At 42.7% G+C, this 25569-nt stretch overlaps 4 protein-coding genes across 10 annotated transcripts in view; 1 reads left to right on the top strand and 3 right to left on the bottom strand.

Moving 5' to 3' along the window:
• The window catches only part of wwc3 (WWC family member 3), a 41331-nt gene extending 34471 nt beyond the window's left edge, over positions 1 to 6860 (bottom strand). For 2 of the 4 annotated variants that reach the window (XM_023339649.1, XM_023339650.1), the window contains exon 1: positions 6385 to 6860. In XM_023339649.1, coding sequence (XP_023195417.1) covers positions 6385 to 6530 — 146 coding nt within the window. In that variant the 5' untranslated portion in view covers positions 6531 to 6860. The remainder of the gene's footprint in view (positions 1 to 6384) is intronic. The other 2 variants (XM_023339651.1, XM_014470775.2) reach the window with 1 other exon arrangement.
• Positions 6861 to 8993: 2133 nt separating this feature from the next.
• Positions 8994 to 10158, top strand: LOC102216765 (putative claudin-24). The gene has a single exon (XM_005804442.3). The coding sequence runs from the start codon at positions 9136 to 9138 to the stop codon at positions 9832 to 9834; it is 699 nt and encodes a 232-aa protein (XP_005804499.2). The 5' UTR covers positions 8994 to 9135; the 3' UTR covers positions 9835 to 10158.
• A 2660-nt stretch (positions 10159 to 12818) lies between these two features.
• Positions 12819 to 18751, bottom strand: cldn34 (claudin 34). 2 transcript variants are annotated; one of them, XM_023339369.1, is made up of 2 exons: positions 18609 to 18751; positions 12819 to 17071 (listed from the first exon to the last, which is right to left on the bottom strand). In XM_023339369.1, the coding sequence occupies exon 2, from the start codon at positions 17002 to 17004 to the stop codon at positions 16276 to 16278; it is 729 nt and encodes a 242-aa protein (XP_023195137.1). In that variant the 5' UTR covers positions 17005 to 17071; positions 18609 to 18751; the 3' UTR covers positions 12819 to 16275. The 2 variants fall into 2 exon arrangements, with proteins under 2 accessions (XP_023195137.1, XP_023195138.1); XM_023339370.1 differs by having other exon boundaries at positions 12819 to 17068.
• A 101-nt stretch (positions 18752 to 18852) lies between these two features.
• shroom2 (shroom family member 2) overlaps positions 18853 to 25569 on the bottom strand; it is a 47252-nt gene continuing 40535 nt past the window's right edge. For 2 of the 3 annotated variants that reach the window (XM_023339366.1, XM_023339367.1), the window contains 5 exons: positions 24835 to 25344; positions 23750 to 24307; positions 21264 to 21432; positions 20884 to 21156; positions 18853 to 20179 (listed from right to left, as the gene is read on the bottom strand). In XM_023339366.1, coding sequence (XP_023195134.1) covers positions 19907 to 20179; positions 20884 to 21156; positions 21264 to 21432; positions 23750 to 24307; positions 24835 to 25344 — 1783 coding nt within the window. In that variant the 3' untranslated portion in view covers positions 18853 to 19906. The remainder of the gene's footprint in view (positions 20180 to 20883; positions 21157 to 21263; positions 21433 to 23749; positions 24308 to 24834; positions 25345 to 25569) is intronic. The other variant, XM_023339368.1, reaches the window with a different exon arrangement.

Below are 25569 nucleotides of genomic sequence, written 5' to 3'. Positions count from 1 at the left end.
AGACCGAGATGTCCCGTCACTGTGCACATTTAGACGGCGTCGGGACACATGGACGGGAGCGGACCAGGCAGCACTGACTCAACCGCGACCGAAGTAAAGAAGCTCGGCTGTCAGGGATGAAGGGTTTGACCCTAGTGAACAAAGACGATTCTCAAATACCAGCAGAATAATGAATTATGATACTCTCAGTCATGCAATCCATATATTGTAACTTTTTTTTCCCCCAATTCTTGCTTTTACTGACAAAAGTTCAGTGGCCTGCGGAGAAATCCTGTCACATATGGTATGACTGCAAGTCCACCCTGCTAACATTAGCTTAGCACCAACAAATGGAAAGAGATTGATAAACCTTCCTTTGAGGTCAAGGCTGCCATTTTGGAAAAAATTGATTTTTTCCCCCCGATGGACCATCACACACACACACACACACACACACGTTGTGTGAATTCTTCCGTATTCATAATGTCAAAATATTGAGATGGCAAAATTACTTACAATAGACACACATTTTCCTCACTGCTCTCTTGCTGTGCCTCCAACACTCTGTTATCTTTACAACTTTTGTTCATTGTCAGGGATTTGCATAAAATACAGTTAAGACTCCATGCAACAGGCTGGATATTAGTCTGCCATGCAAACTGCAACACAAAACATCAGGAATCCAACAATTATTACTTTACGGTCTTTAGCAACATTAATATTGTGATGACATATTTCTGATTTCCAAATTTTGCTGGATGATAAATTGTCCCAGTAATTATTCCGATAAGATGCGATATTATAAGACCATTTTCAAGTACTATATCGCGCTCTCCAAGAACTCTTAACAATGGAGCTGGAAGATATTTTAAATATCCAAAATAAAAGCCGCAAACATCTGGAACCAACTGGATTATCAAGTCTCTGTAAACGAGATAATCAGAATGGAAATTGAGCTCATTTTATTTCATCATGTGATTAATTGATCGTTTGCTTATTGCAACAGGCTTAGTACCACGCAACATGCTTGCAAAGCAGCAGACTGCAGGCTAGCAGCCGGAGAAGACAGCCTGATCTCAGCTTGTCATGCTTCCAGCGCCATTTAAAAACACAAAACTTATACTTTTCTGGGCAGTGAGCACATTTACCTGAAAGATACAATTCAGCTTGTGTTTATTTTAAATGCAATATAAAAAAACCCATTTCACATGGAATTTTTAGAAATCTTATTAATGAAAACTGTGGTTTTCTTGCTGCAGTGTTAATTGTTGCTTTTCCTACTTTAAGAAAAGAAATTGTATCGCGTTTGATTTTAAATTTTCGGGTAAGTCCCGTAATATTTTTACTCCAGTTTATCATGCTGTGAGAACTTCATACCAGCCCCCCAGCCTGTCGACTACATGCTTCCCCTCCGCCCCCCTTTTTGAATGAGAATTGTGCAGATGTGTGGACAGGGGAGGGAAAAAACACAATGGTGCCCCCTGAGCACGAGGTTAGTCCACTGACTCTGGCATGTCCTGTTTAGGTAGTGTTCTTCACAATATACACACAGGGAAAGAACACACAGCTGCTCTTGATGATGATGATGGTGATGAAAGGGTAAAGGGGCAAACAGAGGAATGCTGAGCAGAATTCAAGCAATTAATGGTCAACTTTATAGTAGTAAAGGAATCTGAGGTAGGCAGACAGGAAGTGGGACATCAAAGGGGTGTCAGCTGGAGGAAAGAGGTCCAGAACAAGAAGTGGGTTGACCCTTATTGTCGGCTCACTTCAGACACACAGGGCAAAATGACAGTCGATGTTCAGCAACAACAGCCTCCGCAGCGAAAGACAAAAAAGAGCCATCATAATGAAAACACTGGGGGAAGCAAAATAACAGCGGGGTTCAGTGAATGTGAATAACCTTTCAGTGCTGGAAACACAGCTCACCCTTTCCAGAATAATTGAATTTGGTGTGCTTTGTGACCAAGCATAAAGGCCTCCCTTTGCCGAGCGGCAGGCCGACCATGACTGTTGCATAACAGAGCTAATAAAGGAGGCCTGCGGGCCCCGGGATGCGAGGAGGGAGACACATGGGAATTGCCCCTGTCCTGCTGCTTTGTCTGGGGCACGAGTGAGCAAAGAGCCCCCCCATTTACCCCCTTGGAGCATAAGTGTAGGCATGCCTAGCAAAACGATCATTCCACAGCAACAACAAAAAAAGCCCCACAGAAGTGCCTGGGTTATCTGCGGGAGATGGCCGGGCGTTGCTAGAAACGTCCATCATTCGTAGAGATGTGAACATCCCTGATACTGAAGGCAAAGCGAGTTTGTCTAGGTATACCGCAGGTATCCGTTCACACTTCCATCCAAGTTTTCACTACATGCCGCCACCTAACCCGAAGCAGGTCCGTCTGAACAAGCATGAACTCTGGCTGGTCTATGCAGCTCCGTTACAGCACATCACGATCATCTCTGGCAATTATGATTGCGATGAATGGCTCTTGCGTTTCGGCAATGAGACGATGATCCGCCGCCGATTCTTTGTGGACTGAATAAATTCTACATCGATTAGAATTATTATAATAAACAATTTTTAATGTTATGGACAATAAATCAATATATCGAGATAGATAAGTGATCAATAGACAAGAGAATGTTCAGTAATTCAATTGAACTCCAATCCAGAACCGCACAGCATTCTGGGAGATGTAGGAAGAGATTAGAAGATGTAAACTAGTTAGTGGGATTAACTAACTCATTCTTTGGTTACCTAGCAACAACATGTAGTTACTTGCGCAGCAGCAGTTTCGGGTTTCGCCACCGTGCCTCGTAACTGCTTAAAAATAAAAAACGCCGCCGTGTAGTGAAAACTGGATAAAACAAGAAAGGTCACGGCACCAGTTTGGCAGTAATTTGGATATTTAGACTGATCAATAATTACCTATACTGACCAATACACCGTGATACATCTTCAGCCACATCGACCAGCAGGAATAACTATTCAATCATGTTAAAATCATTTACCTTGATATTTCTGAGCAAATACAGTGAAACTGTTTTCTTAGTGGTACTATGAGAATCTCACACCTGATCAGTGAAATTTTACATGTTTTTGGACTGCTTTCAAAAAACAAACAAACCGAGAGACCAAGCTTTTATTAGGTAGACTCAAATGCACCCAACTATTAGGACAGTTTCATCTTAGCGACTTCATGCCATCTTTAAAGACTCTAAATGACATCATAACATGTTATCTCATCTAAAGAGTTATAAATCACCAACAGTGAGCGAGCAGAAGATATATGCCCTCTTAATTAGCTTTAAACAGATGAGCTGTCAAACTAGGCTTTTAAGTCTACATAACGCTTGAGTAGCTTTCAAAGTGAAGGAGAAAAACATTAGGTCAAAGCCTGACAACGTTTTGATCCGATGTCAGTCAGATTTAGCAGCAGGTAAAGAGAAATTTATAGGAAAGGCCGTTTCAGGTGGCGACAGAAGACATTCCTCTGTTAGATGGCCAATAAATCACTGAGCAGCACCAGAACAAATGCAGGAAACATTCCCTTCGTCATGCAAACCTAGAAACTCCTCCCGACAGACGCTCACTACTGGAAGAAGTTGTGAAACAGCGATGAGCCCTGTGCAACAATGGTCCATCAAAAAGCAGGGAGGGGTTGTCTTCAAGAAAATCTGGGTTTTCTTATCTAGATTACATCCAGCTATGGCGTTCACCCTCCTGCTGGAATCAGAGGCCAGAAATGTCGAGCATTTCAAGTCCTCAGTTGCTCATTGCAACAGATAAGGGTTCACAGTTTGCTTCCACTTTTCTTGTGCTCTTTAAAACGTGACCTGCATCACAAGTTCTCGGCCAGTAATCGCCTGGGAATTTCAGAATTGAAAGTTTCCTTTCGCCAGCAAAACTGTGGATTCGTCTCGCTGCCTTCTTAAAGTATTTTCCACCCCGTGAACTTCTCCAAAATATCACCCAACGACAACAACAAAGTTGGATATATTTTACAGGGATTTTATGCAAACACAAAGCAGCACAGAGGAAGGAAAAATAACTTGCAGAAATTTCTACAAATAAAAATCTGAAATGTGTGGCGTGCATCTGTATTCATGGTTTCCCCAACGCTGATACCCCTAAATAAAACCTATTAACATATAATCCATTAATCTGAGAAGCAGCCAAGACGTCCATCAGATTTGCAAAGATCCACGGCTCAGGTAGGAGAGCTCGTTGGCAGGACGACCATTAAAAATCTGTCATCACTGTTTAAAAAACACAAACAGAAAAAAAAAAAGTTCTATTTGGGTGCTGTGGTCAGATGAGATCAGTACTAAAAAAATTTGACCCATTTCAAAAAGAAAAATAAATGCTGGAGATTGCAAGCATTTGGACCAAAAAGTTAATTTGCAAAAAACATTCAACTATTTAGTGTCAAAACCTTGTTCTACAGAAGGATGTATACTTTGGCAAAATGCAAAGTTATAAGTTAAATCAATAAAAATTATTAAAAGATATGCAACTGTGCCCAGGGCGCTATTCCATCAGGGGGCAGCATAAGCACTTAGGTTAAAATTAAGAAAACAAAACAGTATGTAATTGGTTCCCCTAATGAGTTTTCTATTACTTTTTTATATTTTTACAATTCAAGCATGGAGAAAACATGACTGCACACTATAGAAAACAAAAACAAATGTTTGTTTCTTATCATGTTAGCATTTGGTGCTAAATCAAATGACTATTTTTTTTCTTTTTAAAACAATTTACCCTGCTTTTCATCTGGCTCTAAATGCATAGTATTGAGAGAGGTCACATCTGGTTTATTTTGCACTGAACATGGATTTTCTAAAAAAAACAAAACAGTGCGACATTTCTGAAACCTTTGTACCATTTCTGAATACACACGAGATGGCATGTTTACTTGTTTTTCTGACATTACGACTCCCCTAGATGAAAATATTTTACACTGCTTACAGACTGTTTAAGCCATTGTTTCAATTTGTAAAATCTTTTTTTGCGTGGGGATTAAAAAAAAAAAAAAAAAAAAAAAAAAAAAAAAGGGATACCAGGAACAGAATGAAGCCTCACCCAGTGCAGCATTTGTCCAAGAACAACCTCCGGGGATAATGGACTGGGTATAAAGTGAGTGAAAAAGCAGCCAGAGTTTGAATAAGAACAGAACGATCTCTGAAAATATCAATAATATCTACTAGTTAACACAGTGGACCCAATATGTTCCAAATATGGATTTGGCGAAAGACATTTCCCCCCATTATCATGCTCTACGCCTTGCAGGATTCAAATGAGCTACAAAGACAAGACACTTGTCTCTAGAAGTACGATAAAGGGCTGCTTTGATCGATTTCCACCTTTCCCTTACATTACAGTAGAGGTAAAGTACTTGCAATAATTCCCAGTAATCTCGTAAATCTGCTTCAACTCCCCCTCTTTGAGCCCGTTTCTGGGCTGGTGAAATCCAAGTCCCCACAAAAGCACATCCTTGCAGCTTTCCCACTGGCCCAACTAGCATTCTTCACATATTTCCACAAAGGTTTCTGGGAGTTGGAGTCTCAAGCTCGCCACTCTACTACTACTACTACTACTACTACTACTGCTGCTGCTGCTCCACTCCTTAACCCCAGTCCAAAAAAAAAAAAACAACACACACAATCCACGGCCACTTTGACATAAACAAGCAGACTTTTTAGGCCGTTCTCGACGCGCCGCTCATCTGAAGGAGGTGTCTGTGTGAAAGAGGAGAGGGAGAGCTGCAAAACAATGGCTCTCTGTTGAGATTCGTCAGCCAGGAATGTTTCAGGTCACTGAAAGTCATCAAGTCGACGAGTGTACTGATGGGTTCAGGTGATTGGAGCATCAAGCTTGCTCTTCCTTGAGGCTCAGGACTAAGCGCCTTGGGTGACCAGACAAACTGGGTTACTACTGGTTCAACACACAGGCTGCTGGTCTGGTGACACCAAACTCCTCTGAAACACAACAAACCGGAAAGGCTGAGGCTGCCGCAACTCCCTGTCAAAACACTGTCAGACTTGGTGTGTGGAGGGACACGATGGGAACACATTAAAGTGACCAGCATGGTGCATTGATATGATGGGCGTTGCACGCACACACACACACACACACACACACGATACACACCCCTGCTTCAGGAGGCCACATCTCCTGCTAAATCTCAGCTGATCAGAGGTTCCCAGCTAATTAAGTCACATCAAGCTGGAATCTGATTAAAAGGAGGGAAGAATGAGCACACTCATCCAGTCTACATCTGGGGGCAAATATTTCGTTTTCAGGCAGCGCCTACATGTGCGCACATAGTTTAGAAAGTTAACTTGTTGAATTAACATACCTCCGTGAGTGTGTGTGTGATCCCACTACCCCCAGGCCTCCAGCCTACCTACCTATCTCTGGGGTCAATCCACGAAGTTTGCCGGGTGTTGTGGTCGATATAAAACACTCTCCCGTCGTAATCCCGGGCTTCCTCCCAGCCCGCGGGCAGCGGCAGCTCCGAGCTCTCCCTCCGCTTACCGCCGCTGACCCACGGCATAGCGTCGACACGGCGAGTCGGGCAGAAGCCCCCCTTGCCCTGCTTTTTTTTTTTTTTTTTTTTTTTTGTTATACCCCAGAAAAAAAAGAAAAGTCGTCGGTCTTCACTGCATTACAAAAGCGACTCCACCTCGACGCGATGGGGAAAGGAAACGCGAAAACGGCGAGTTTCCACCGAGGTCCTCCGCTGAAACAGTCCCGCGGGAGGAACATCCACTTTCTTCCGCTACTGGCCCCCTAAAAACGGTCCAGCGGCGTCCGCGCGGTCCTCCATGTTCGCCTCTCCACCATATTTCATTCCTTCGTGTCTGTCCATATTTGGGGGCGGATTTGCATAAACGCTCGGACGTACGACTGAGCGAGTTCCTCCGTCCAATGGGAGCGGACTGGGAACCAGCGCTCTCATTAGGACTAATTACTACCACCCGGACTGGGGATTTAAAGCCACTTTAAAGTGTCGCGCCGCTTCAGAGTTTTATCGCCACAGCAGTGGAAGATAAAAACACACCAAGAAGCGCTAAGTAACAAAACAAGTTAAAGCAAAACTTTCCACGTATTGGTCAGTAGGACACTACCACATTTTAGTTCGGCTTAAAAATGAATTTTTTTTATATCTAAGATAAAACAGTAAATATATTTAATGTAAAAACTTTGATTTAAACACCCGGACTCCTCCCACTAAGTTTGCTGCTGTGATTGCGGCGGCAAGCGGTACAACAGCGCCATCTCGTGTCTCCTATCCAAATAGCATCTTAATGGAAGCGTATCGGTTTCTCTGCCATACTAGTCAAAAAATAAAAGTATTATAAAAAAGTTTGTTTCAGTAATTTAATTCAAACAAAGTTCTTTGCAGACACCGAGGAAATTAATTTCACACACAGTGATATGTTTCAAGCAAGAAATGCAAAATTCAGTTCCTCAGAAAACAGAAAGGAGAAAAAAAACGTAAGGTAAAAATTTGGGGGTCCATTAATGTCAAAAATATGTTTTGTGTATGTAGCATGCTCACGTAATGTAACGTGTTTATGTGCATATCGTCACCGTCCTAAAATAACGGCCCAATAAATATATCTAATTTTATCCCCCCTAAAGTCAACATTTTTGTATTAAAAAAAATGTGTTTTTTTTTTTTTGCCATTTGTATTCAAATTTTCAGAGAAGCAGAATGGGGTGTTTTGAACAGCTGTCAGTCAAAGTCATCAAAACTAACTGAAATAAACACGTGAAATGCATCAGTCGGTGGGTAAAGTCTCCATATATTACAATAGTTAACAAAAATGGCTGACCTGAATTCCAACAATAAGTTCACTTATGCCTCTGAATTTATTTGTTCATTTCCTGCATACCTTAAATATAACAACAGAAAAATCAAACCCGAACACCTTCCAATGTAGCTCTGTCTGTGTGTTTTAGAGTCTGATGTTTGAGTGTATTTGGCCTTCACTGAAGTGGAACAGAAGAAATCGCTCGTGTTTCCGCCCTCATGTGGCCGAATGAATGAACTGCAGCGGTGTCACTTTTTAACAAGTATCTGCTACAGCAACAACAACAAACAAAGCAATTTAATAGGAAGAGAAATTAACAAAGAAGGGTTTTTTTTTTGCCTTATCTTTTTTTTTTAATTTTTTTTTTTTTACTTCAAACAGTATGGGAAGTTTCTTCTGAAGTCGTCCCTCTCACACTGTTTGAATACAAAGAGAAGCTTCCTTTTTCTCTTCCACGAGGAGATTGATTTGGTATTGTTCTGTCCGAGTCTTTGTCCGGACATCAGAACTCTCAGCTGGGGATTTTATTGCCTTTTTGTTTGCGGTTCGAACAATGTTCTTAAGAACGGGAAACATTTTCTCACATCTCGGCTTTGATCTGCAGCCTCCTACGATTGTTTCCCACAGGCTCTGCTGTGTTCGTAAGAGACGAGACAATAAGCTGCTCTGTTGTTTCACATTCAGTCACATGCAGACCGAATCTAAAAGCAGTTAGCCCAAACTGATGAACATGACAGAATTTGCAACCCAGTTCTGTTGCTCTTGCACTATATTGATTCTTGAATGTATGGAAGCCTATTTATCTACGTTTCTTTCTCATTCTGTGCCATTTTGCATGTCTTGGTTCCATTTTAAAGAGTTTTACATCTGGAAATAGTTGCTTCTTACGTGTACAGAACAAACTGCTTGGCTTTCTGTCTTCTGGCATCGACATATCTCAGGATAAAACACACAGGATGCAAAAACAGACATGAAAGAAGTCTATTTTTTTCTGCTGTAACATAGATTGGTATCTTGTCTACGTCTAATGACCTCTCCTGTGGCTTGCAGCTTGGGGAAATGCTTGACAATGGTTTCATCTAAACAAAGCCATCTCTGCCTCTGCTCCTGCTGCCCATTGGCATGGTGGCAGGATAACAAAGGGGGAGGTCCAAACAAGCCCCCTCTCCTTCCTGCATCAGAAGATGTGTGCTCTTCTGAGTGGAAAGTGTTTGTGAACAAGCGCCGAGCCCTGAGCCAGAGCAGTCAGCTCTAATTACCAGGCGCTTTGAGCAGCCTCCGTCCTGACCGGACTCCGAGAGGCCTCTCCATCCCAGGCGCAGCCGGTGAAGGGGAACTCTCATGGATCTCTTGAACGTTGAGGCAGGAGAGGCAAGGAGACGCATGGACTCACCTGCCTGCATCTTGGAACTGCTGGGGCTGCTGGTCTACGTCGGGGCATGGCTCTGTGCTCTGGGCAGCACCATCCTGCCGCAGTGGCTGACCAAGTCCACCTCTCTACTGCCCACCGAGAGCTACGGCTTGGGACTGTGGGAGACCTGCGTGGTCCAGGACATCGGCGGCATGGAGTGCAGGTCTTACGACAGCCTGCTGGGTCTTTCCAGCGACCTCAAACTGGCCCGCATCTCGATGTGCACTGCCCTCGCCGTGGGCCTGCTGGGAATCGTGGTCGCTGTACCCGGGCTCCACCTGATCAACAGCTGCAAAGACTACAAAGGCCACCGAACCAAGAGGACTCTGACCATCATCGGAGGGGTGCTGGGGATGATGTCCGGGGTGCTCTGTCTGGTCCCCGTGTCCTACGTCGCCCATTTGGCTGTGATGCATTTCTTTGACGAGAAGGTTCCCGAGGTGGTGCCTCGATGGGAGTTCGGAGACGCCCTGTTCTGCGGCTGGGCAGCAGGGTTCCTCCTCGTGGTGGCCGGGCTGATTATGGTGACCTCCACCTGGTGCTCCCAGGCGGAGCACCACCCTGCACCACAGAGGAGGTGCCGCGCCAAGAGAGACCGTGACCTCAGAAAACGCTCCGAGTACGTTTAACGAACAGAACAACACGATCACCTGTAGAGCTGCACTTCAAACTGCTTTGCACCAATGATATAAATGATTTTCATATATTAAATGCAAGATAATGTGTAATAGCTGATCCAGCCAAAAAAAAAACAAAACAACAACAACAACAAAAAAAACAGGCTTTAATTTGTAATGTTTTAGCTCTTTTAAACACTCACATGCACAATCATTACAAGATGACCTGCTGTGATTAGTACAAGTGAATATTTTTTATAAAGAGAGGCTTTAGTATTATTGGATGGCTTTCATTTATCACTTTCAAAATGAAAAATAAACTATTAAAGGCTTTTATTAGGCTTTTTGCTAATGTCTGTTATTCTTAATCCTGAAGCTCAGATCGTTTCTTAGCACCTCATTTTCTGTGAGTCCGCTCTGGTTTTCTGGTGAGTTGCATCGTCTGATACGGATCAGGTCTAAAGGTGAGCATTCTGCTCGTGCATAAAATCCTTGTGCAAAAACATGTGCAGTCAGGTTTCCTTTGTCTGTAATTAAAATTAAGTTAATGATCTGAAGCATATAGTTGTGATAAAAAAAAAAAAACTGAACAAATTGTTACAAAAAAAAAGGTAAATACAAAACAAAGGAACCACCAAAGGGTTAATTTTGTGTTGGTAAAATGCTGAAAGACCCGAGGCTGTGTGCAGCAGTGTCTTGGTTTGTGGTCTGTTATGTCACAGGTTTAGGCACCGGCCAAACCACAGCCACCCTCAGACGACCGGTCCGGTCAGAAGGGCCGAAGGGACTAAAAACAGCCGCCAGGTGTGTCTGCGGCGGTGGAAACACAGCTTGAGGCTAATTCCATCAGATTTCCTGGTGACTCACAGAGCTAAGCTGTGTTTAATGAATACTTTAATGGTCGAAGAATGTAGCACACGTTGACATAATTACACAAATTTGCCAGGGGTCAGAGTGTGTCACCGCTCACCGCGGTCCCGAGCCGGGGCCCGCATTGGCTTCGCAAGCACACAGGTACAGCGGTGCATAACGCGTCACACGCTGCGGAGAACCTTTCCTTTCTATCAGTTGTGCTTTCTGAGGAGCGAGCTCTTCCAGAATGAAGTTAATAAGAGATAATGATGTTGTCACACGAGCACGTCTCCTGAGGGGCCCCCGAGACGGGACCGGCTCTACTCCTGACCCGCCGACGGTGGTTCTGTTGAGACTCCCAGAGCAGGAGGCGAGAACGTCTGCACTGCAAAAACACACACAATCTGACCAAGTGTTTTTGGTCTAGTTTCAAGTTCAAAATGTCCTAAGCGTACTGGAAGTCAATAATTCCTGAACATTGATGGAAAAGTACAAGCTGTAAGTGAAATAATCTGCCTGTGGATTATTATTATACAGGCAGATTATATTTTGCATATTCAGGAATTATTGATTTAAAATAAGCATCCATCTCTTGCTGAAAAGTTACGTGTAATTTAGTTTTGCCTCTTTTCAAGTGTACTAAGATATCTGCACTATAAACTAAACCAAAAGATTTTATGTGTTTGCACTGTGATGAGCCTTATTTATGTATTTCTGCAAGTTACCAACAATGCAGTCTAAATCTTTGTATTTGTTTACATATTACTGACAAGCATGAGTTAGAAAGAAAAAAAAAAGATTTCGTCAGTTGTAAACATTTAGCGCAACAGGTTTCCAAACGGGGAGATTATTCTTGGTTCCAAGTCTAGTTTGGCTACTTTTCTGGTTCTGTCTGTTCCTTTACCAACACGAAACGCGCCCTCGTTTCTCTCAGACGGAAAAGAAGAGGAGTCCCCAAGAGGGAGTGATTAGCCAATCAGGAGTGGATGTTGATGTCACCAACTGAATTTACAGGGACAAAAATAACAATATTTTTCATGGCATTTCAGGTAGAATCTTTTCCAAATAAAGAGCATCGACTTGGAACGTCTGAAAAGATAAAAGGGCTTTTGTTGGCCTGCTAATTTCGGCGTTTGTTTCTAATTTTGGCAGTTTTGATCCTCCATACTATACGGACTGCAGAGAAGGACTCCAGTCCACCATTTTGAAAGCCATTAGCTGTAGGAAGGGTCCAAAATCAATTGTGGAGACTCTCCTGTGGATTGCAGTATGTTTCTAGCTCCTGTGAGTCTGGGCAGCGACACAACAAAAAGGAAATGATATGCCAGCGTCTTGACAGATTATGTCTAAATACATCCGAATTCAAACAAACAAAGTTAGTCTGAGGGCTTGATAAACAAACAGTTGTCATACACTGCTTATAATTAGCAGGCTGGGGAATTGACTAGCTGAGCCACAGCCCAGGTCAAAACATTCCCAATGTTAGACATCGTCTTTTGTATTAAGACCTGGAAATTAACTTATTGCATTTCAATTATACATATCTATATTTTATCTGTTTCGAAAAAAAAAAAATCCTAGACAACAAAAAACTATTAAATCGTGGAACGCAGTTTAATGACACAACAAAGAAAGCTGTTTAAACTGAACCACGTTTTAAAGATGGTTCCAGAATCTGTACTACAATTTTTTTAAAACAATGTTTAGGCTTACATTGTCGCCGACAAATTAGTTCCCTTAAGGGTGCAGTATTACATAAAATCCACTTAAAAAAAAAAAAAAAAGCTTTACATCATGTGATAATGTCATTCTCCTGGAGTGTTGCTTTGATACTTTCATGCATGTCTGGGGAAATCCTTTAATCTCCCGTGGCAACCATTCAGGAAGCAACAGCACAGGCCTCACCAAGCGCCCATTTTCAACGCAGCTCCTTGCTAGCACCCTGCTAATTGCTAGCTGTTAGCAATTAGCAAACACCTGGTGAAACTGCGCACCTGGTGAACTCGTTATGGCGGCTACTTCTCAGTGAAACGTTGTTTGTAAATGGGACTTTGGACAAATGTTGTGATGAGGTGTTGGAGGTGAAGTTTCAGAAAGAGCAGGAGCTTCTTAGAGAGACGGAGGCCCAAATTCAAGACGCTAAATTGCGATGTTGCATTTCTTTTATGTCATGTTTGATGTATACAGCATTTTTAAAAACTGACGGTAACAATGATTGTGCTAGAAATGGCAAATACACAATACTGCCCGTTTAAAATAGTGAAGGTAAGGCATACTAATAATCATGAAAGAGTGAGCCAAATATTATTCTTATAAATGAAAGTAAAGTCAAAAGTTATTTTCCCCTAGATCAAGGGAAACAGTTTGTAAGATTTTTAGATACATTTTCTGGTGAAAAATGCTGGATAAAAATAATGTACTTGCAGAAAAAGTTCAGAAAAATCTTTTTTTTTATATACATAATCAATGGAGTTTTTCCCCAGTAGGAGATTTTTTTTATTTTTTTATTACGCTTACAGATTTGAACTTTTCATCTGCTCTTTCTGTAGCGACAGATCTGACAGGACGGTCGATCTTCAGTCAGACCTGCTAATGTAAAACATTTAAAAGCTTAAAAAAATAATAATAATAAAATAGTGCTACATACGCTCCACCACTGCAACAAATCATACATGTTATGATCTGTTATCACTGATCTCTGACCAACATAGAAACATAGAGATCAGCTGCTCCTGCGCCGTGAGTTATATCTCTATGTCTCTTCATCTTAGTTTACCGCAGGAAAAGGCCAACATCCCAGCAAAACTGTCATCCAGTCAGTTGGCTTACGGGAAACAAACAAACAAACACTGGAAACATCTGCACCAGTCATCAGAGTTGTGTGTTTTTTTTTTTTTTAGTGTTCTGGCAATGATTTCTAGCCGATGAATTTGACGACTAAGCGAGACAGATTAGATAACCGGGCCTGGTTATGTGTTTGTCAAGCGTTATCTGCAGGTGTGTGTGTGTGTGTGTGTGTGTGTTGATCGCAGGGAGAGGGAGCTATAGGATTTGATGAACAACTCTTTAGTGTACCGGAATGTTCTTGACCCATTATGTTAACGTAAATGCCTCACAGCTGTAATCCGCGTCGTGATTTTTAAAGGCAGCCGAGTTCTAACGAAGTGAAGTCAAGAAGAGGAGCTTTTGTTTTTCCTCCTCCAGAGAGGTGCAGCAAGCGGCTGGACCTGCGTGTGTGTTTGTGAGAGAGAGAAAGAGAGAGAGAGAGAGAGAGAGAGAGAGAGAGGGGAAAAAAAGCCTTGCCTTGCAACAATCTCTCCCCCCCAGTAAGGCGGGGCCCCCCCTGCGTACTCGCATGCCTGCTCTCGTCCTACGACGGGTCACGTGAGCGAGGCCCCCCGGTCAACCTGACTCGCTGATACCCGTCCTCACATGGAGGCCCGACAGAAGCCCCACACCTCGGCCTCCCTCCACCGGCCCGAGCTGTGATGACACCGATCTGTCGTCACGGGCCCAGAAGGCTGGCCGCCTGCTGGGGGCGCTGCGCGGCAACGGAGCGGAAATCAAGTTTCTGACCATCAGAGGAGAAGAATCCCACCGAGACCTTCTTCAGCCCAGCCGTAACCAGCAACACATGATGTCTCGTGTATCCTTTATTTACACATTAAAGTCAGTTATTCTGGCTCGTTTATTGTTGTTTATTTATTTATTTATTTAAAAATTGAAACACCTTATTTATGAAGGCCAGCAGCGATCATCAGAGGTCGGATGATCCTCCAGCTCCTCAGTTATTATGTATTTTCCACGCACACAGCGCCATTTTATAGCACAATCACTTTGTTGCCTTCAGTTTTAAAATTACTATATCTATACATCAAATATGACTTAATTGAAATTGGGTCTCTGTCTCTTTGAGAAACTCCTGCTCCTTCTGAAACTTTAACCCTTTTAACAGAGTTTTTACAGCGTTCCAGTGAGAAGTCAATAAGTGAGCTAATTGCTGCTGGCTAGTCTGAAGGAGCTCAGTGGGGGAGGGGAGAGGAGGTGGAAGATCAGAGGCCCGTCAACCGCCGGGTCTGGAAGGCGGGGCTAGGTCCACCCAGGCGTTTTTGCGCAGGTGAGTGGTTGCCACGGGAAATTAAATCATTTCTCAAGGCGACGCCTCAGGTATGTTTTTGACGAGGGGATCAAATTATAGCACGATGTTAAAGCTCAAAAAGTCCATTTTATAGAGTACTGCCCCTTTAATCTAAAGTATTTTTATTTTAAATGATAGACCAGCAGGAGTTGAGGAGCCTTGTGAAGCGGAAGGAAAAGAATAAATTGTGTTAGAAAAACCTGTAATAAATATATTCCGAACAAGATGCAACTGTTTTTGCCAACATATTTTGTTTTACTGTTGCGATGAAAGAAGCGCTACATCAGTTATTTGAATTAGATGTAGATTTTCATGTACATATTTTGTTTTTTGAATCTTTTTCTACTTTCTCCGTTGATTCTCACTGTTTTATTCCTATATTGCCATTTGTGATGTTGGTTTTATCACTTTTATCTGAACTTACGAATCTAGATTGATCATTTTAATGTCTATGTTAAACGTGTCACCATAGCTACCATGGTTGTTTCCTCAGTCTTACCTCTGTTAGCTATCATCTCTTTTTTTTTTTTATGCTTAGCCTTGACGAGCTCGTTATTTGTTTGTTTTTTTGTTTGTTTTCTACAACCTCCAAATATCGCCCTGTGGAAATCCCTTTGTGTTGCTGTTGTGTAGGAAAAATACCTTGTAATTAAATTGATTGTTTGATTGTGTTGCAGGTGTTTTGGCTGTTTTAAGATGTCAAAATGCTTCGATCTGTACAATTACATTGTAAATGTGGCTGATTTTTGTTCAGTGCCAGAGGATCCGCAACAATCTCAAAAAGTCTTTTTGCCAAATTTATTAGATCTTCCAGGATTTGTTCCCTAAAAACACCTCTGAGAACTTATTGGAACACTAAGCGTTCATGCTGTCAGATACAGTAGCAAGACATTACACTGACGTTTGTGGTTTTAGAGTAAAAAAAAAATCTATAAAGGTTAAAAGTCTGAGAATATTTCTGCCAGACGTTGCATGCAGGATGTACTTTAGAGATGAATCGGGTTCACAGAGGTCTCGTCTGTGTCCTTCCAGGGTTCAGAGTATCCTCTCCAACCAGTCTGGTTCCAGACACCAGCAGACCGTTACTGGTCTTCAGGAGCCACTAGCTTGACAAATCAGGGTCAGGTGGCATTTGTGAAAGACCACTGGAGACGAGACGGCCATGTCAACTTAGACGGAGATAACATTTAAAATATTGTCTCCTACAAAAACATTGAATAATCTAGTTATTGATGGTTATATTGATTTGGATTCCTGTCACACAGAGTATGTAGCACAGGAGATGACGTTCATCAGGGTGATTTCTGCTGTCGTCTTTGTTGAGTTTTTGCAGTACCTGCCATTCCGGAGGAATGTTTTGATCTTTAACATACGGGCTACAAAGCAACATGTGGTTGCTTTGTAGTTCGGAAACGTTCTCAAAATATACGCTTTTGTTAATGCAGGAAAAATATGTAGAACCATCACAATCTTTCTTCACTGTAGAACCCCGGGTTATCCATCGCTTGACGGTCACCGCTGGGCAGCTCAGACTTCTTCGGCAGTGTTGGTACCGTCCAGTGGCCGTTGAGCGGGTCCGCGGTTTGCGATGAATGCCTGTAGCAGAAGAAAATCACTCCGCTTATAAGCATCAGGATGGAAGCAAGCATTCCCATCCCGATGGCTGCTCCCACACTCTGCCGGACCGGAGCAACAGGCAGGTTGAACTCCGGAGGAAAGTCTATGGTGCTGTTGTTCAGAACGGCGGTCATGTTCCACACCAGAGGCACCAAGGACAACACCGCCGTGACCGAGTACAGAGCCCCGGCCATCGCGAAGCTCAGCCTCATGTTCCTGCGGTCTTCCACCGAGAAGTAGGCGAACCTCACGGCCACCGCCGCGCTGACGTTCCCCAGCAGGCCGGTGATCACCGCCAGCATCATCAGGACCTGAGCCGAGGGGATCTCGGCAGGGGCGAAGCTGTCCGAGACGCCGATGCTGCGACAGTACTCGGCCTCTGGGAGGACGTGGCTGTAAAAGCACGCCCTCCAGATCCCCACCCAGGCCACGCCCGACGTGACGACGGACACGTCGTCCACGTACCAGAGCCGCCACTCGTTGATGCCGGTGGTCGTCACGATGAAGAGCCAGGCCAGGAAGCCCAACACAAAACCCAGGAACTGGCGGTGAGCTGTGTGAGCCAGGTAGATCATTCCTGCCCCCCGCGTGTGGCTGCTGATGCTCAACGAGACGAGAGGCCGCAGGGCGCCATTACTTCTGCTAAACAGGAAAACAAGGTATGCAAGGTTGTATAAATCACACACACATGTACTCTTCATTCCTCCTTCAACTGTTCAACATTTTCTCAGGTTACAACCACAATCGCCAATGTAGTTTTAGGGATTTGTGGTGATCGACCAACAAGAAGCTGTGCTTAACGTTAAAGTGGAATAGAAAGGGGGGGAACGTGTGGCGTACAGGTCAGCCCTCCTGAGTCAAGACTTGGTAGAACCACAGACAGTGGAATTACAAGCTTCACAAGCTCTGCAGATTTAATGATATTTTTAGCCATTCTTTTTTTGCAAAACAGCTCGGCTTCCGAATGAATTAGTCTGAACTTTGACTAGACCATTCTAACGCATGCAAATGGTTTGATCTAAGCCATCCCATTGTAAACTTTGTTGCGGTACTTGCATCCTTTTTGAATTTTAGAGAGAAGAACCATGCTCATGAAGACCTCTGATGAAGACGCCTAGGAAAGGCAATTATTGTACTATTAACTTATCGAGAAATGGACTTCGTCATAAGACCTTTAATTTATAATAAATTACTTGATATTTGTAGCAAACCCCTAAACACTAAAAGTAGTGTGGGTGGCTACTTTTAAACTATTGGTGAAATGAGGAGCAATAAAATGTAAATTATCTTGTCACTTGATGGAGTAAAGTGCTGTTTCATAGTAAAATAATTAGTTATTTAATGTAACTGTAGTTTCAACATAGCAGGTTGTTCTAGTTATTCTTAGATTTTTTTTAAGAGCAATATTTGTAATTGTGTGGACTTGATTGCAGTTGTGTACGATTATATATTTCCAAAATTGACAAAAAAAGAAAAGGAATGCAACAAAATTTTTTAATACTTTTTATAATTAAATTTATTGTCAATGCAAGAAAATACAGCAGAATCTATAGATTTTATAATCCAAACTGCTTGAACCTGTTTCTTCAATGAGACACAAAACTACCCAACGCTTTGAGAAACGGGCCTTCCAGAACCGCAGCTGGACCGTTTGAAACGTAGTTCACTCTCTACATTCATTATCAAAGTGAATGAAGTCCACGCAATGAAACCTGAAATATTTTACGTTAATGTTTTCTGCCGTGGATTAACAGCCAAAGGAAATTCCTCAGTTCTGCTTTTACCAGTGTCCATTCCACCAAAATGCTTTGTTACAGTTAGTCGTGGTTCTAAATTGTTAACAATTTCCACCTGTCGTCATGTAACAAGGCCAAAGTTCAACTTTAATTATATCGTATTCCTATGTACACATAAATTATTGAGCACCTTTTGTATGATCAGCTGTTCCTACTACTGTTCATATATTTCCTACTTTCATGTAAAGAGTAAACTATGAATTGCAATAAGGAGCTAGCAATACATTTCAAAATTCAAAGTATTTTTTTGCTTGTTTGAAGGTTACATTTAGATGAATTTTGCATCCAGGATATAATAAAATTCAATGTCAATGATTGTCTAAATCTTTGAAGGTTACGCAGCAAAATAAGATGACAGAGTTACATTTCCTCCTCGTACTCACCTTGATGATTCTGTAGTTCAGATTGCTTCCAGTGCTTCCACAGACGCTGCGCTCACAAGAGCCTCGACCAGAGCAACGCTGTAGGTTTTCCTTCAGCTATGAGCAACATCTGACTTTTAATAACGTTCTACTTCCTGAAAAAGTCCTCACCTTCAAGCTTATCAGTGGCGAGAGGGGTGTGGTGGAGTTAATGGTTAACTCCGGGGAGTGAACGGATGGCAGCGAAGAAATCCTCTCACAGCTGTGTGATTTCAGCAGACTCTTTATTTTATACGAGGGAGCACAGCTGATGAAGTGTTTAGTGTCAGGATGCAGCGGTGCATGAAAGTGTGTAAAACTGTAGCAAAGTGTGTACCTGCAAAACAAACATCCAGCAGCTTGATTTAACCCAGAAAAAGCCACACAGTTTTAAAGTCTGACAGGTCGAATTACTTTGAGATTTTTGGCGCCACCTAAACAACTTCTTATAGTGCTATTCAAGTAACAACAACTGCAATTGTACATTCAGTTTCTACACTGTGCATAACGAAGTCATAAAACATTATATAAACACTTGGTCAAACATATAGAAGTGGTAATAATCAATAAACATGTTAATGTGAAATAAAAAGAACAGCAGTGAGTGAAGGTGATGATAGTGACGTTTTCCACTGCAAACAGGACATTTACTTCAAGTCTGAATTGGATGCTCCTTCTGTTCGGCGGCGCCGTGTGAAGAGACGATTCTTCAGAGAGGAAAGCAAGGCCACAAGAACTCGGCTGAAAAGGCTCCTAGTTTATCTGCTAAAGGGCGTTGCATTAAAGTTACCTGAAATATTTGGATTTTTAATAGATCACGTGACAAAAAAAACAAACTCAGAACACGATAAATACTGTAACACGCATCAGGTAGCATGGCTGCTCAGATTAACGGACGACAAAATACTCCTCTCCCACCTGCCTCTTTTCTTTACTTTGCAGATTCAAAAGGCTACAATAAATTACTAGGAAAACAAAACAAAGTAAAAACGGTGTTCAGGAAGTTGGGTACAGTGGTTGGTGGAGAGGAATTCAGTCCAAACGGTGCAGACGATGCAGTCCGGTCCAAAACGGTACAAGGAAAAGGTGAAGTGGCGAAGCAGGGAGAGAACACTACTCCTTTGTGCCGGACTGGCTTTTCATCTGCAGGTTCTGATCTCTGTCTCCCTCTGCTGGTGACAGGACTGTACTGACGCCTGAACGTACATGACAAAACTTTTCGTAGCTGGTCAGTTTTTTTTTTTAATGACCACCATCCTTTCTTGTCTTTTTTTTTTTTATCACATGGCCAGTCTTTGCTCTATGGGCAGACTGTCTATCAGACATTTGAGCTGCTCCTCGCCAAGTTTGATTTTATCCTCGAGCTTTCGCTGCTCGATGATGAGAGCCGACTTCATCTTCACAAAGTGTTCGTAGTCCGCGAGGCTGTCCTCTGGCAGGTAGTTGGCCAGGATGTCACAGACCACGCCCTCCCTACGGTCCAGGTTCTCCTTCAGCTCCTTGGCGTCCTCGTGTTGCCGGATCAAAAGCTTCCTCTTCTCGATCAACGTGCGCTGAAATAAAAAAACATTTTTTATAAAAAATTAAATCAGGTAATACAATTTCATACTTTTTCAACTTTTTGTCACATGGGCCAAACTCGTCAGGTCAAACAAACTTGAGGCCCAAAAAAAGTCATATCTTTAATAACAACATATATTCCTTTTTTAACCAAGTTGATAATGTGATTGATTAATTAAGCACAATAAGTAGTCCGATTTTTCTTTTTTGTTGGAAGTGTCAAAACTTCAGGCGTTTTTCAAATTTCCCTGATTAAAATAAGTATTTGTAGTCCGTTCGGAGAAATAAAAGCAGGATTTAGGTCACTCTTTAGGTGTTTGGAGCTGGATAGGCAGAACGCAAAAAGTGTGTTTTATTTACAAATAAAACCGTTTGGATTTGACCAATAACAATTTTCTGTAATCTTTCTACACCAATTAAAAATAAAACCTGTTCTGGGGGCTAAATTTGTATTCTTCCTGAACTGCAGTCAGCGGCCGCACAAAGTTCGTCCTGTCATTGAATACATCATCACCGTCATAAAATAACGATCCAAGTAAAAGTGACTATTATTTTTTTGTGTGGTCTAAATCATCTTTTGGCAATAACGGGGTGGTTATTTACTTATTTTTGGGGGGAGAAATCACTTTTGACCAGAAACCGACTCAGGCCGTTACTTTAGGACGGTGACGTTGTCAGTAATGAACGGTTTGCTCACCCTTTCCTCGGGCGTAGCGTCCTCCTCCAGGTTGTTGAGGGCGTTCTCCACCCTGGCCAGGCGGCCCGACAGGGACAGCAGCAGGCTCACCACCTTGTCCAAATCGCCGACGAACATCCGGAACTTCTCCAGCTCGTTGGGGCGGCACACCTGCTGGACGCGGGCCTCCACCTCGTCTCCCAGCGCGTTGTTGTCCAGGATGTCCTCCAGAAGGCTCTCTTTAGCTTCTCGCAGCACCTGCAGCTTTTTGCTCAGGCTGTCGATCAGCTCTTGCTGCAACGGAGTGTCCCAAAACACCAACGTTAAGGTAAAAAAGTAAAAACAAAAAAAGAAAGTTCTTCTAGAATGCTGTAAGAAGAGACAGAAACACGTCTTTGTACCTTTTTATTGTTCAAACCAATGTCCAGTTCGTCCTCGGAGTCTTCCTCCTCTTCCTGGTCCTGCATGTCCTTCATTTTGATAAGGAGCTCGGCTTTGGGAGCAGAGGTGCTGTAGTACGTTGAATTGGTCACCATAGTGACGGCCGCCGCCATGTTGTCCTCTTTCTCCCTGAAATGCAAAGTACTAGTTGGAATTGATCAAAGTAGAGGAAAAACAACCTGCAGTATTTTAACCCCCTTTAGTTAGAGGAGAGCAGCTTTCCAAGCCAAAACTGATTCAGAGAAAATAACTACAGCTGCTCTAAAACCAGAAGAAGATCTTTTATAAAAAACAAACTATAAATACAGTGCCAACCATATTTTTGGCACTCCTGATCTAGATTAGAAAAAAAAAACCCACTGAATGTATTAATCTTTTGTTTATTTTCAGTTTATTTAGTCAGTGGGGAAACAAGTGACAATTATCAGTCAAATTCTTTTATCTCGTGTTTATTAGGATGATGAGAAACTGCAAAGTAAGCAGGAAGGCATTAAAATCCCCAGATCTCACTGTTACACAGCCGCAAAGAGTGTCATCTTTGGTCTCCATAGCAACCATTTAGATATTTTCTTTAAAAAAAATGCTTCAGGCCCATTCTTAAGCACGGTGGAGAATCTGGGATGATGTGGGCCTGTTTCTCTTCCAAAGGATTCTGCAGGGAAATGGGTCATCACTGGGTCTCTTAGCAGGAAAATAATAAGTTGGGTTTTTGTTTTAGGTGATATTGATAAAATTAAAAATTTTTTGGGGAGGTCTGACCTGCAGATTGTGATTTTGACAATTTTTGATGAAGCAGTTTTAAATTAAACATAAATTGATTCAAATTTTACTCTAATTTATAAAACAGTGCATCTGTTCTGAAATTTTGTTTGATTTCTTTGAACTCATTAAAAAAAGAAGCTTTTTGACCTGCTGACCATCGCTGCCTGAGTGATTGTTGTATCTTTATTACACGGGAGTGTAAGAATATTTACCAGAGATTAAAGATTCATTTGAAAACAGTATAAATTGAAAGCTTCTTGCACATCATTAGCCTGGATGCCAACGAGTGTGGCTGCATCAGTTTCCTGCCAAAACAGTAGCAAGCCCTTTTACTAAGACTAACAAACAGTTTTGTCAATTCTACTCAAAGTTTAGCGACAACACAACGAAAATCTTAACCATCACGATTTAAGATCCTGACATAATGGCACCAAAGTTTCAGATCATGGATTCAAAAATGTTCAGCAAGCAAGCAGGACTCGTCAGAGGAGGAACATGTGCTAGTTATTTGAAGAAGGAAGAATCTCTTGGGTTTGATTTAAAAAGACCAAACGTGTGAACAGACCAACAGAGCCGGATGACCTTCTGATAAGTCGGGATTAGGTCAAGACTATAAAGGCGACTGAAGCAGTTCTTTTGAACCGTGCACCCATCATTTTGTTTGGACTCTGGAGTTGTGCAAACTGACTATTGTTTTTATTTAATTCGGTTCAAAAGTACTTTCTCAATCCGAAAAGGGACATTAAATGTTCTAATTCACATTAAACTTTTTTTTTTAAAGCAGCATTGAATGAATGAATTACAAGACTCTTCCCATTCCTAATGGAAGCATGTCCCTAACCTATATCTGATTTATTCAAATTAAAAAAATTATCAAGTTCCATGCTGTTTTATTGATGAGTTTATAGTTTGGGTTCCTCCTGTTGCCATGGTAACTAGGACCACATCTATTTATTCACTTAAACTTGAAAGTACATCTTTGTGTACCCAAATCTGCTTTTAATTGCTGTATTAAAAGATGGCTAAATACAAACATTGTTTTCAAATAAAGACTTTTTATTGCTGAGATTAGACAAAATATTGTTTCAGCTTTCTTCAACTCACCCGCGGTCTTAAGAGACTGGATCACTTGGACCCCAGCAGTTTTTGACTCTGGTGGAATTGCACTGATCTCACTTGTACGTTTATGAATTTTTCTGTTTTTGTGTCGTTTTGTGAATTGATGGTCTGACAGGACAATCTCCTTCCTCCGCTGCTCAAAGAGCCCCCACCCCACTGTCTGACCGTGACATTTGCCGCACTCCTCCTGAGCATAGTGCTAAGACCATGGGAGGTTTCATCACACCAAAATAATAAGCAAACTTTCATTTAACAAGAAAAACATGCAAAAAAAAAAATCTGAAGTTTTGGATCTATGATCCCGTTCCTGAAAAACAAATTGGATTACTTTGTTTAATTAAAATTGTTCATGCATAATTATTTTTTTATAGGTAAAAAGAATCAACATTTCAGGTGATTTTACCTGTTAAAAAGGATATTTTTTTGGCCCACGAGTAGTACTTTTGAGCTGACCATTTTTTTTGCCAATGTGACAAAAAGTTTGGACACCCTTGGTTTATAGCCTATCAGGTGAAAACCGCATGATTGGTTCGTCTCAATTGCTACGAAGGACAGAGTGATTCACCTCTCTTCGACGGGCCGGTTTGGGTTGCTCTGCTTCATCTGCACCTTCCTGCGCTGGTGGGCTCCGTCCAACAGCTGCTCCTCCTGTGGGAAGATCCCCTCCATCAAGTCCATGGTGGTTCTCATCTTGCTCTGATCCAGAATATCAGCGAGTGACTTGTCCTTCCCCATGATGTCCTTCGCCAGCTCCTCTCTCTTCTGGTCCTCCTCCTCGCTCAGCTCCGTGCTTTCCGTCTTGCTGCCGGGCTCCTCCATGTTGGAGCTCGGATGATCTCCCACCGTGGCCATGTAGGGGTTACTCTGGGCAGCTTGCTGTGTCTCGGTACCTGCCGTGGTTTCGGGCTCCCTCTGCCGGGTAAAGGCGCAGAAAACGGAGTCCTGTCCCAGAGCCGGCGGAGTGCCAAACCCGGCCACGCTCCGGCCCTCGACCTCGCCGTGAGGAAGGTCGCTCTGCTGGAGGAACGGAGAGTTCTCCTGCTCCTCACTTCCCTCAGAGTGTACAATCCTGATGGGAACTTTCCTCGCTGCTGTATTCTGGGTTTCTACCAAGTGCTCCACCCTGAAACGGAAAGAAAACCAAACACAAAAAATATTTAAAGATATTTCAGTCTGGAAAAAAAAGGTCTCTTCTTGCAGCCGCTGCAGCCAATGATTTGATTTCAAACTTTGGCTGCATGTTGGCAGCTGGAATTTTTTCCATGCCCAATGTGCTGGAACATCCAGGACGAGTTAAGACTCCTCCCACCCTTTTCTTAGTTTCAACTAGCCGCAGTTAAAAATCCGTCTGAAATTCACAACAGATGACACTGATTTTGCTAGATTTATATGAAAAAAATAACCAGGAACAAACAGAACCGTGTTTGTCTTAGAAACATTTAACTAGTTAGAAGAATTATCCCAAACTAGTGGCAGCCTTAATAATAAAAAAGGTACAAAAAAAAGCAGAGAATCCCCCCTCCAAGTTACCACAGCTTGATGACACTCACATGTTGCTCGGACAGAAATAGTGACTCATTATGCTCCTTTTGTGCGTGCGGCAACTCAGACTCTCTCCCTTTTAGAGTAAACCGTTCATCCAAACGTTACCTGTGGGATTTGTCGTCGTGCAGAGAGACCGGAGGCTTGTCGCTGAGTCTCTGTGGAGAGAACTGTGGAGAAGGAGAGCGCTGCCCCTCCATGCTGAAAAGCCCCGAGGGTCTGTAGGAGGAAGCCGGGGGAGAGGAGGCAGGCTGGGGATTGGATGTTGATGGATGATGTATTGCCTCTTGTCCTTTGTCCACAAGTCCCTTGCCCTGCTCAGAGTCAGTGTTTGCAGAGAAATTGGGACAAAAAGTGAGGTTCGGTTCAAAGTTTGAAGAGCACTGGGCGAGGACGTCGTCGTCGCTCTGCAAGCCGGTGAAGTGGATTTCTTGAGTGTGGGAAGACTCTGTGGGACTGGGAGAAACAGACTTGTGGTTCTTGGTGGCAGCAGCAGTAGACTTCTGTCTGCAGTCAGGATTGGCTCCTGTCATGAGTGCAGGGGGTGGCGCTGAGTCATTCCCAATCTCTGCTGGCTCCTCTCCCACTTTGCAGTCACCTGGACTGCTGCTGGAGAACCTGAGGAACACAGCAGAAAGCTTTTAATTACATAGGTGGGCAGGCACAGCCTATCATCTGCACCTTATTCAAATAATATGCTGTAGAGTGGGTCTTGTTCACCCCCTCCCTCTGCATCAGCCACTGTGATTATGCCACCATGACAAGACACACGTCTCCCTCTGCTCAGCAAGCGGCTCAGCTGGCAGCGCGGAGAGGAATATTTTGGTTCCCGCAAAGTCTTCA

The sequence above is a fragment of the Xiphophorus maculatus genome, chromosome 9 (genome assembly GCF_002775205.1).
Source record: "Xiphophorus maculatus strain JP 163 A chromosome 9, X_maculatus-5.0-male, whole genome shotgun sequence".
Classification (NCBI taxonomy): Eukaryota; Metazoa; Chordata; class Actinopteri; order Cyprinodontiformes; family Poeciliidae; genus Xiphophorus; species Xiphophorus maculatus.
The sequence above is the reverse complement of the archived record's forward strand: the minus strand, read 5'-3'. Positions and strand labels throughout refer to the sequence as shown.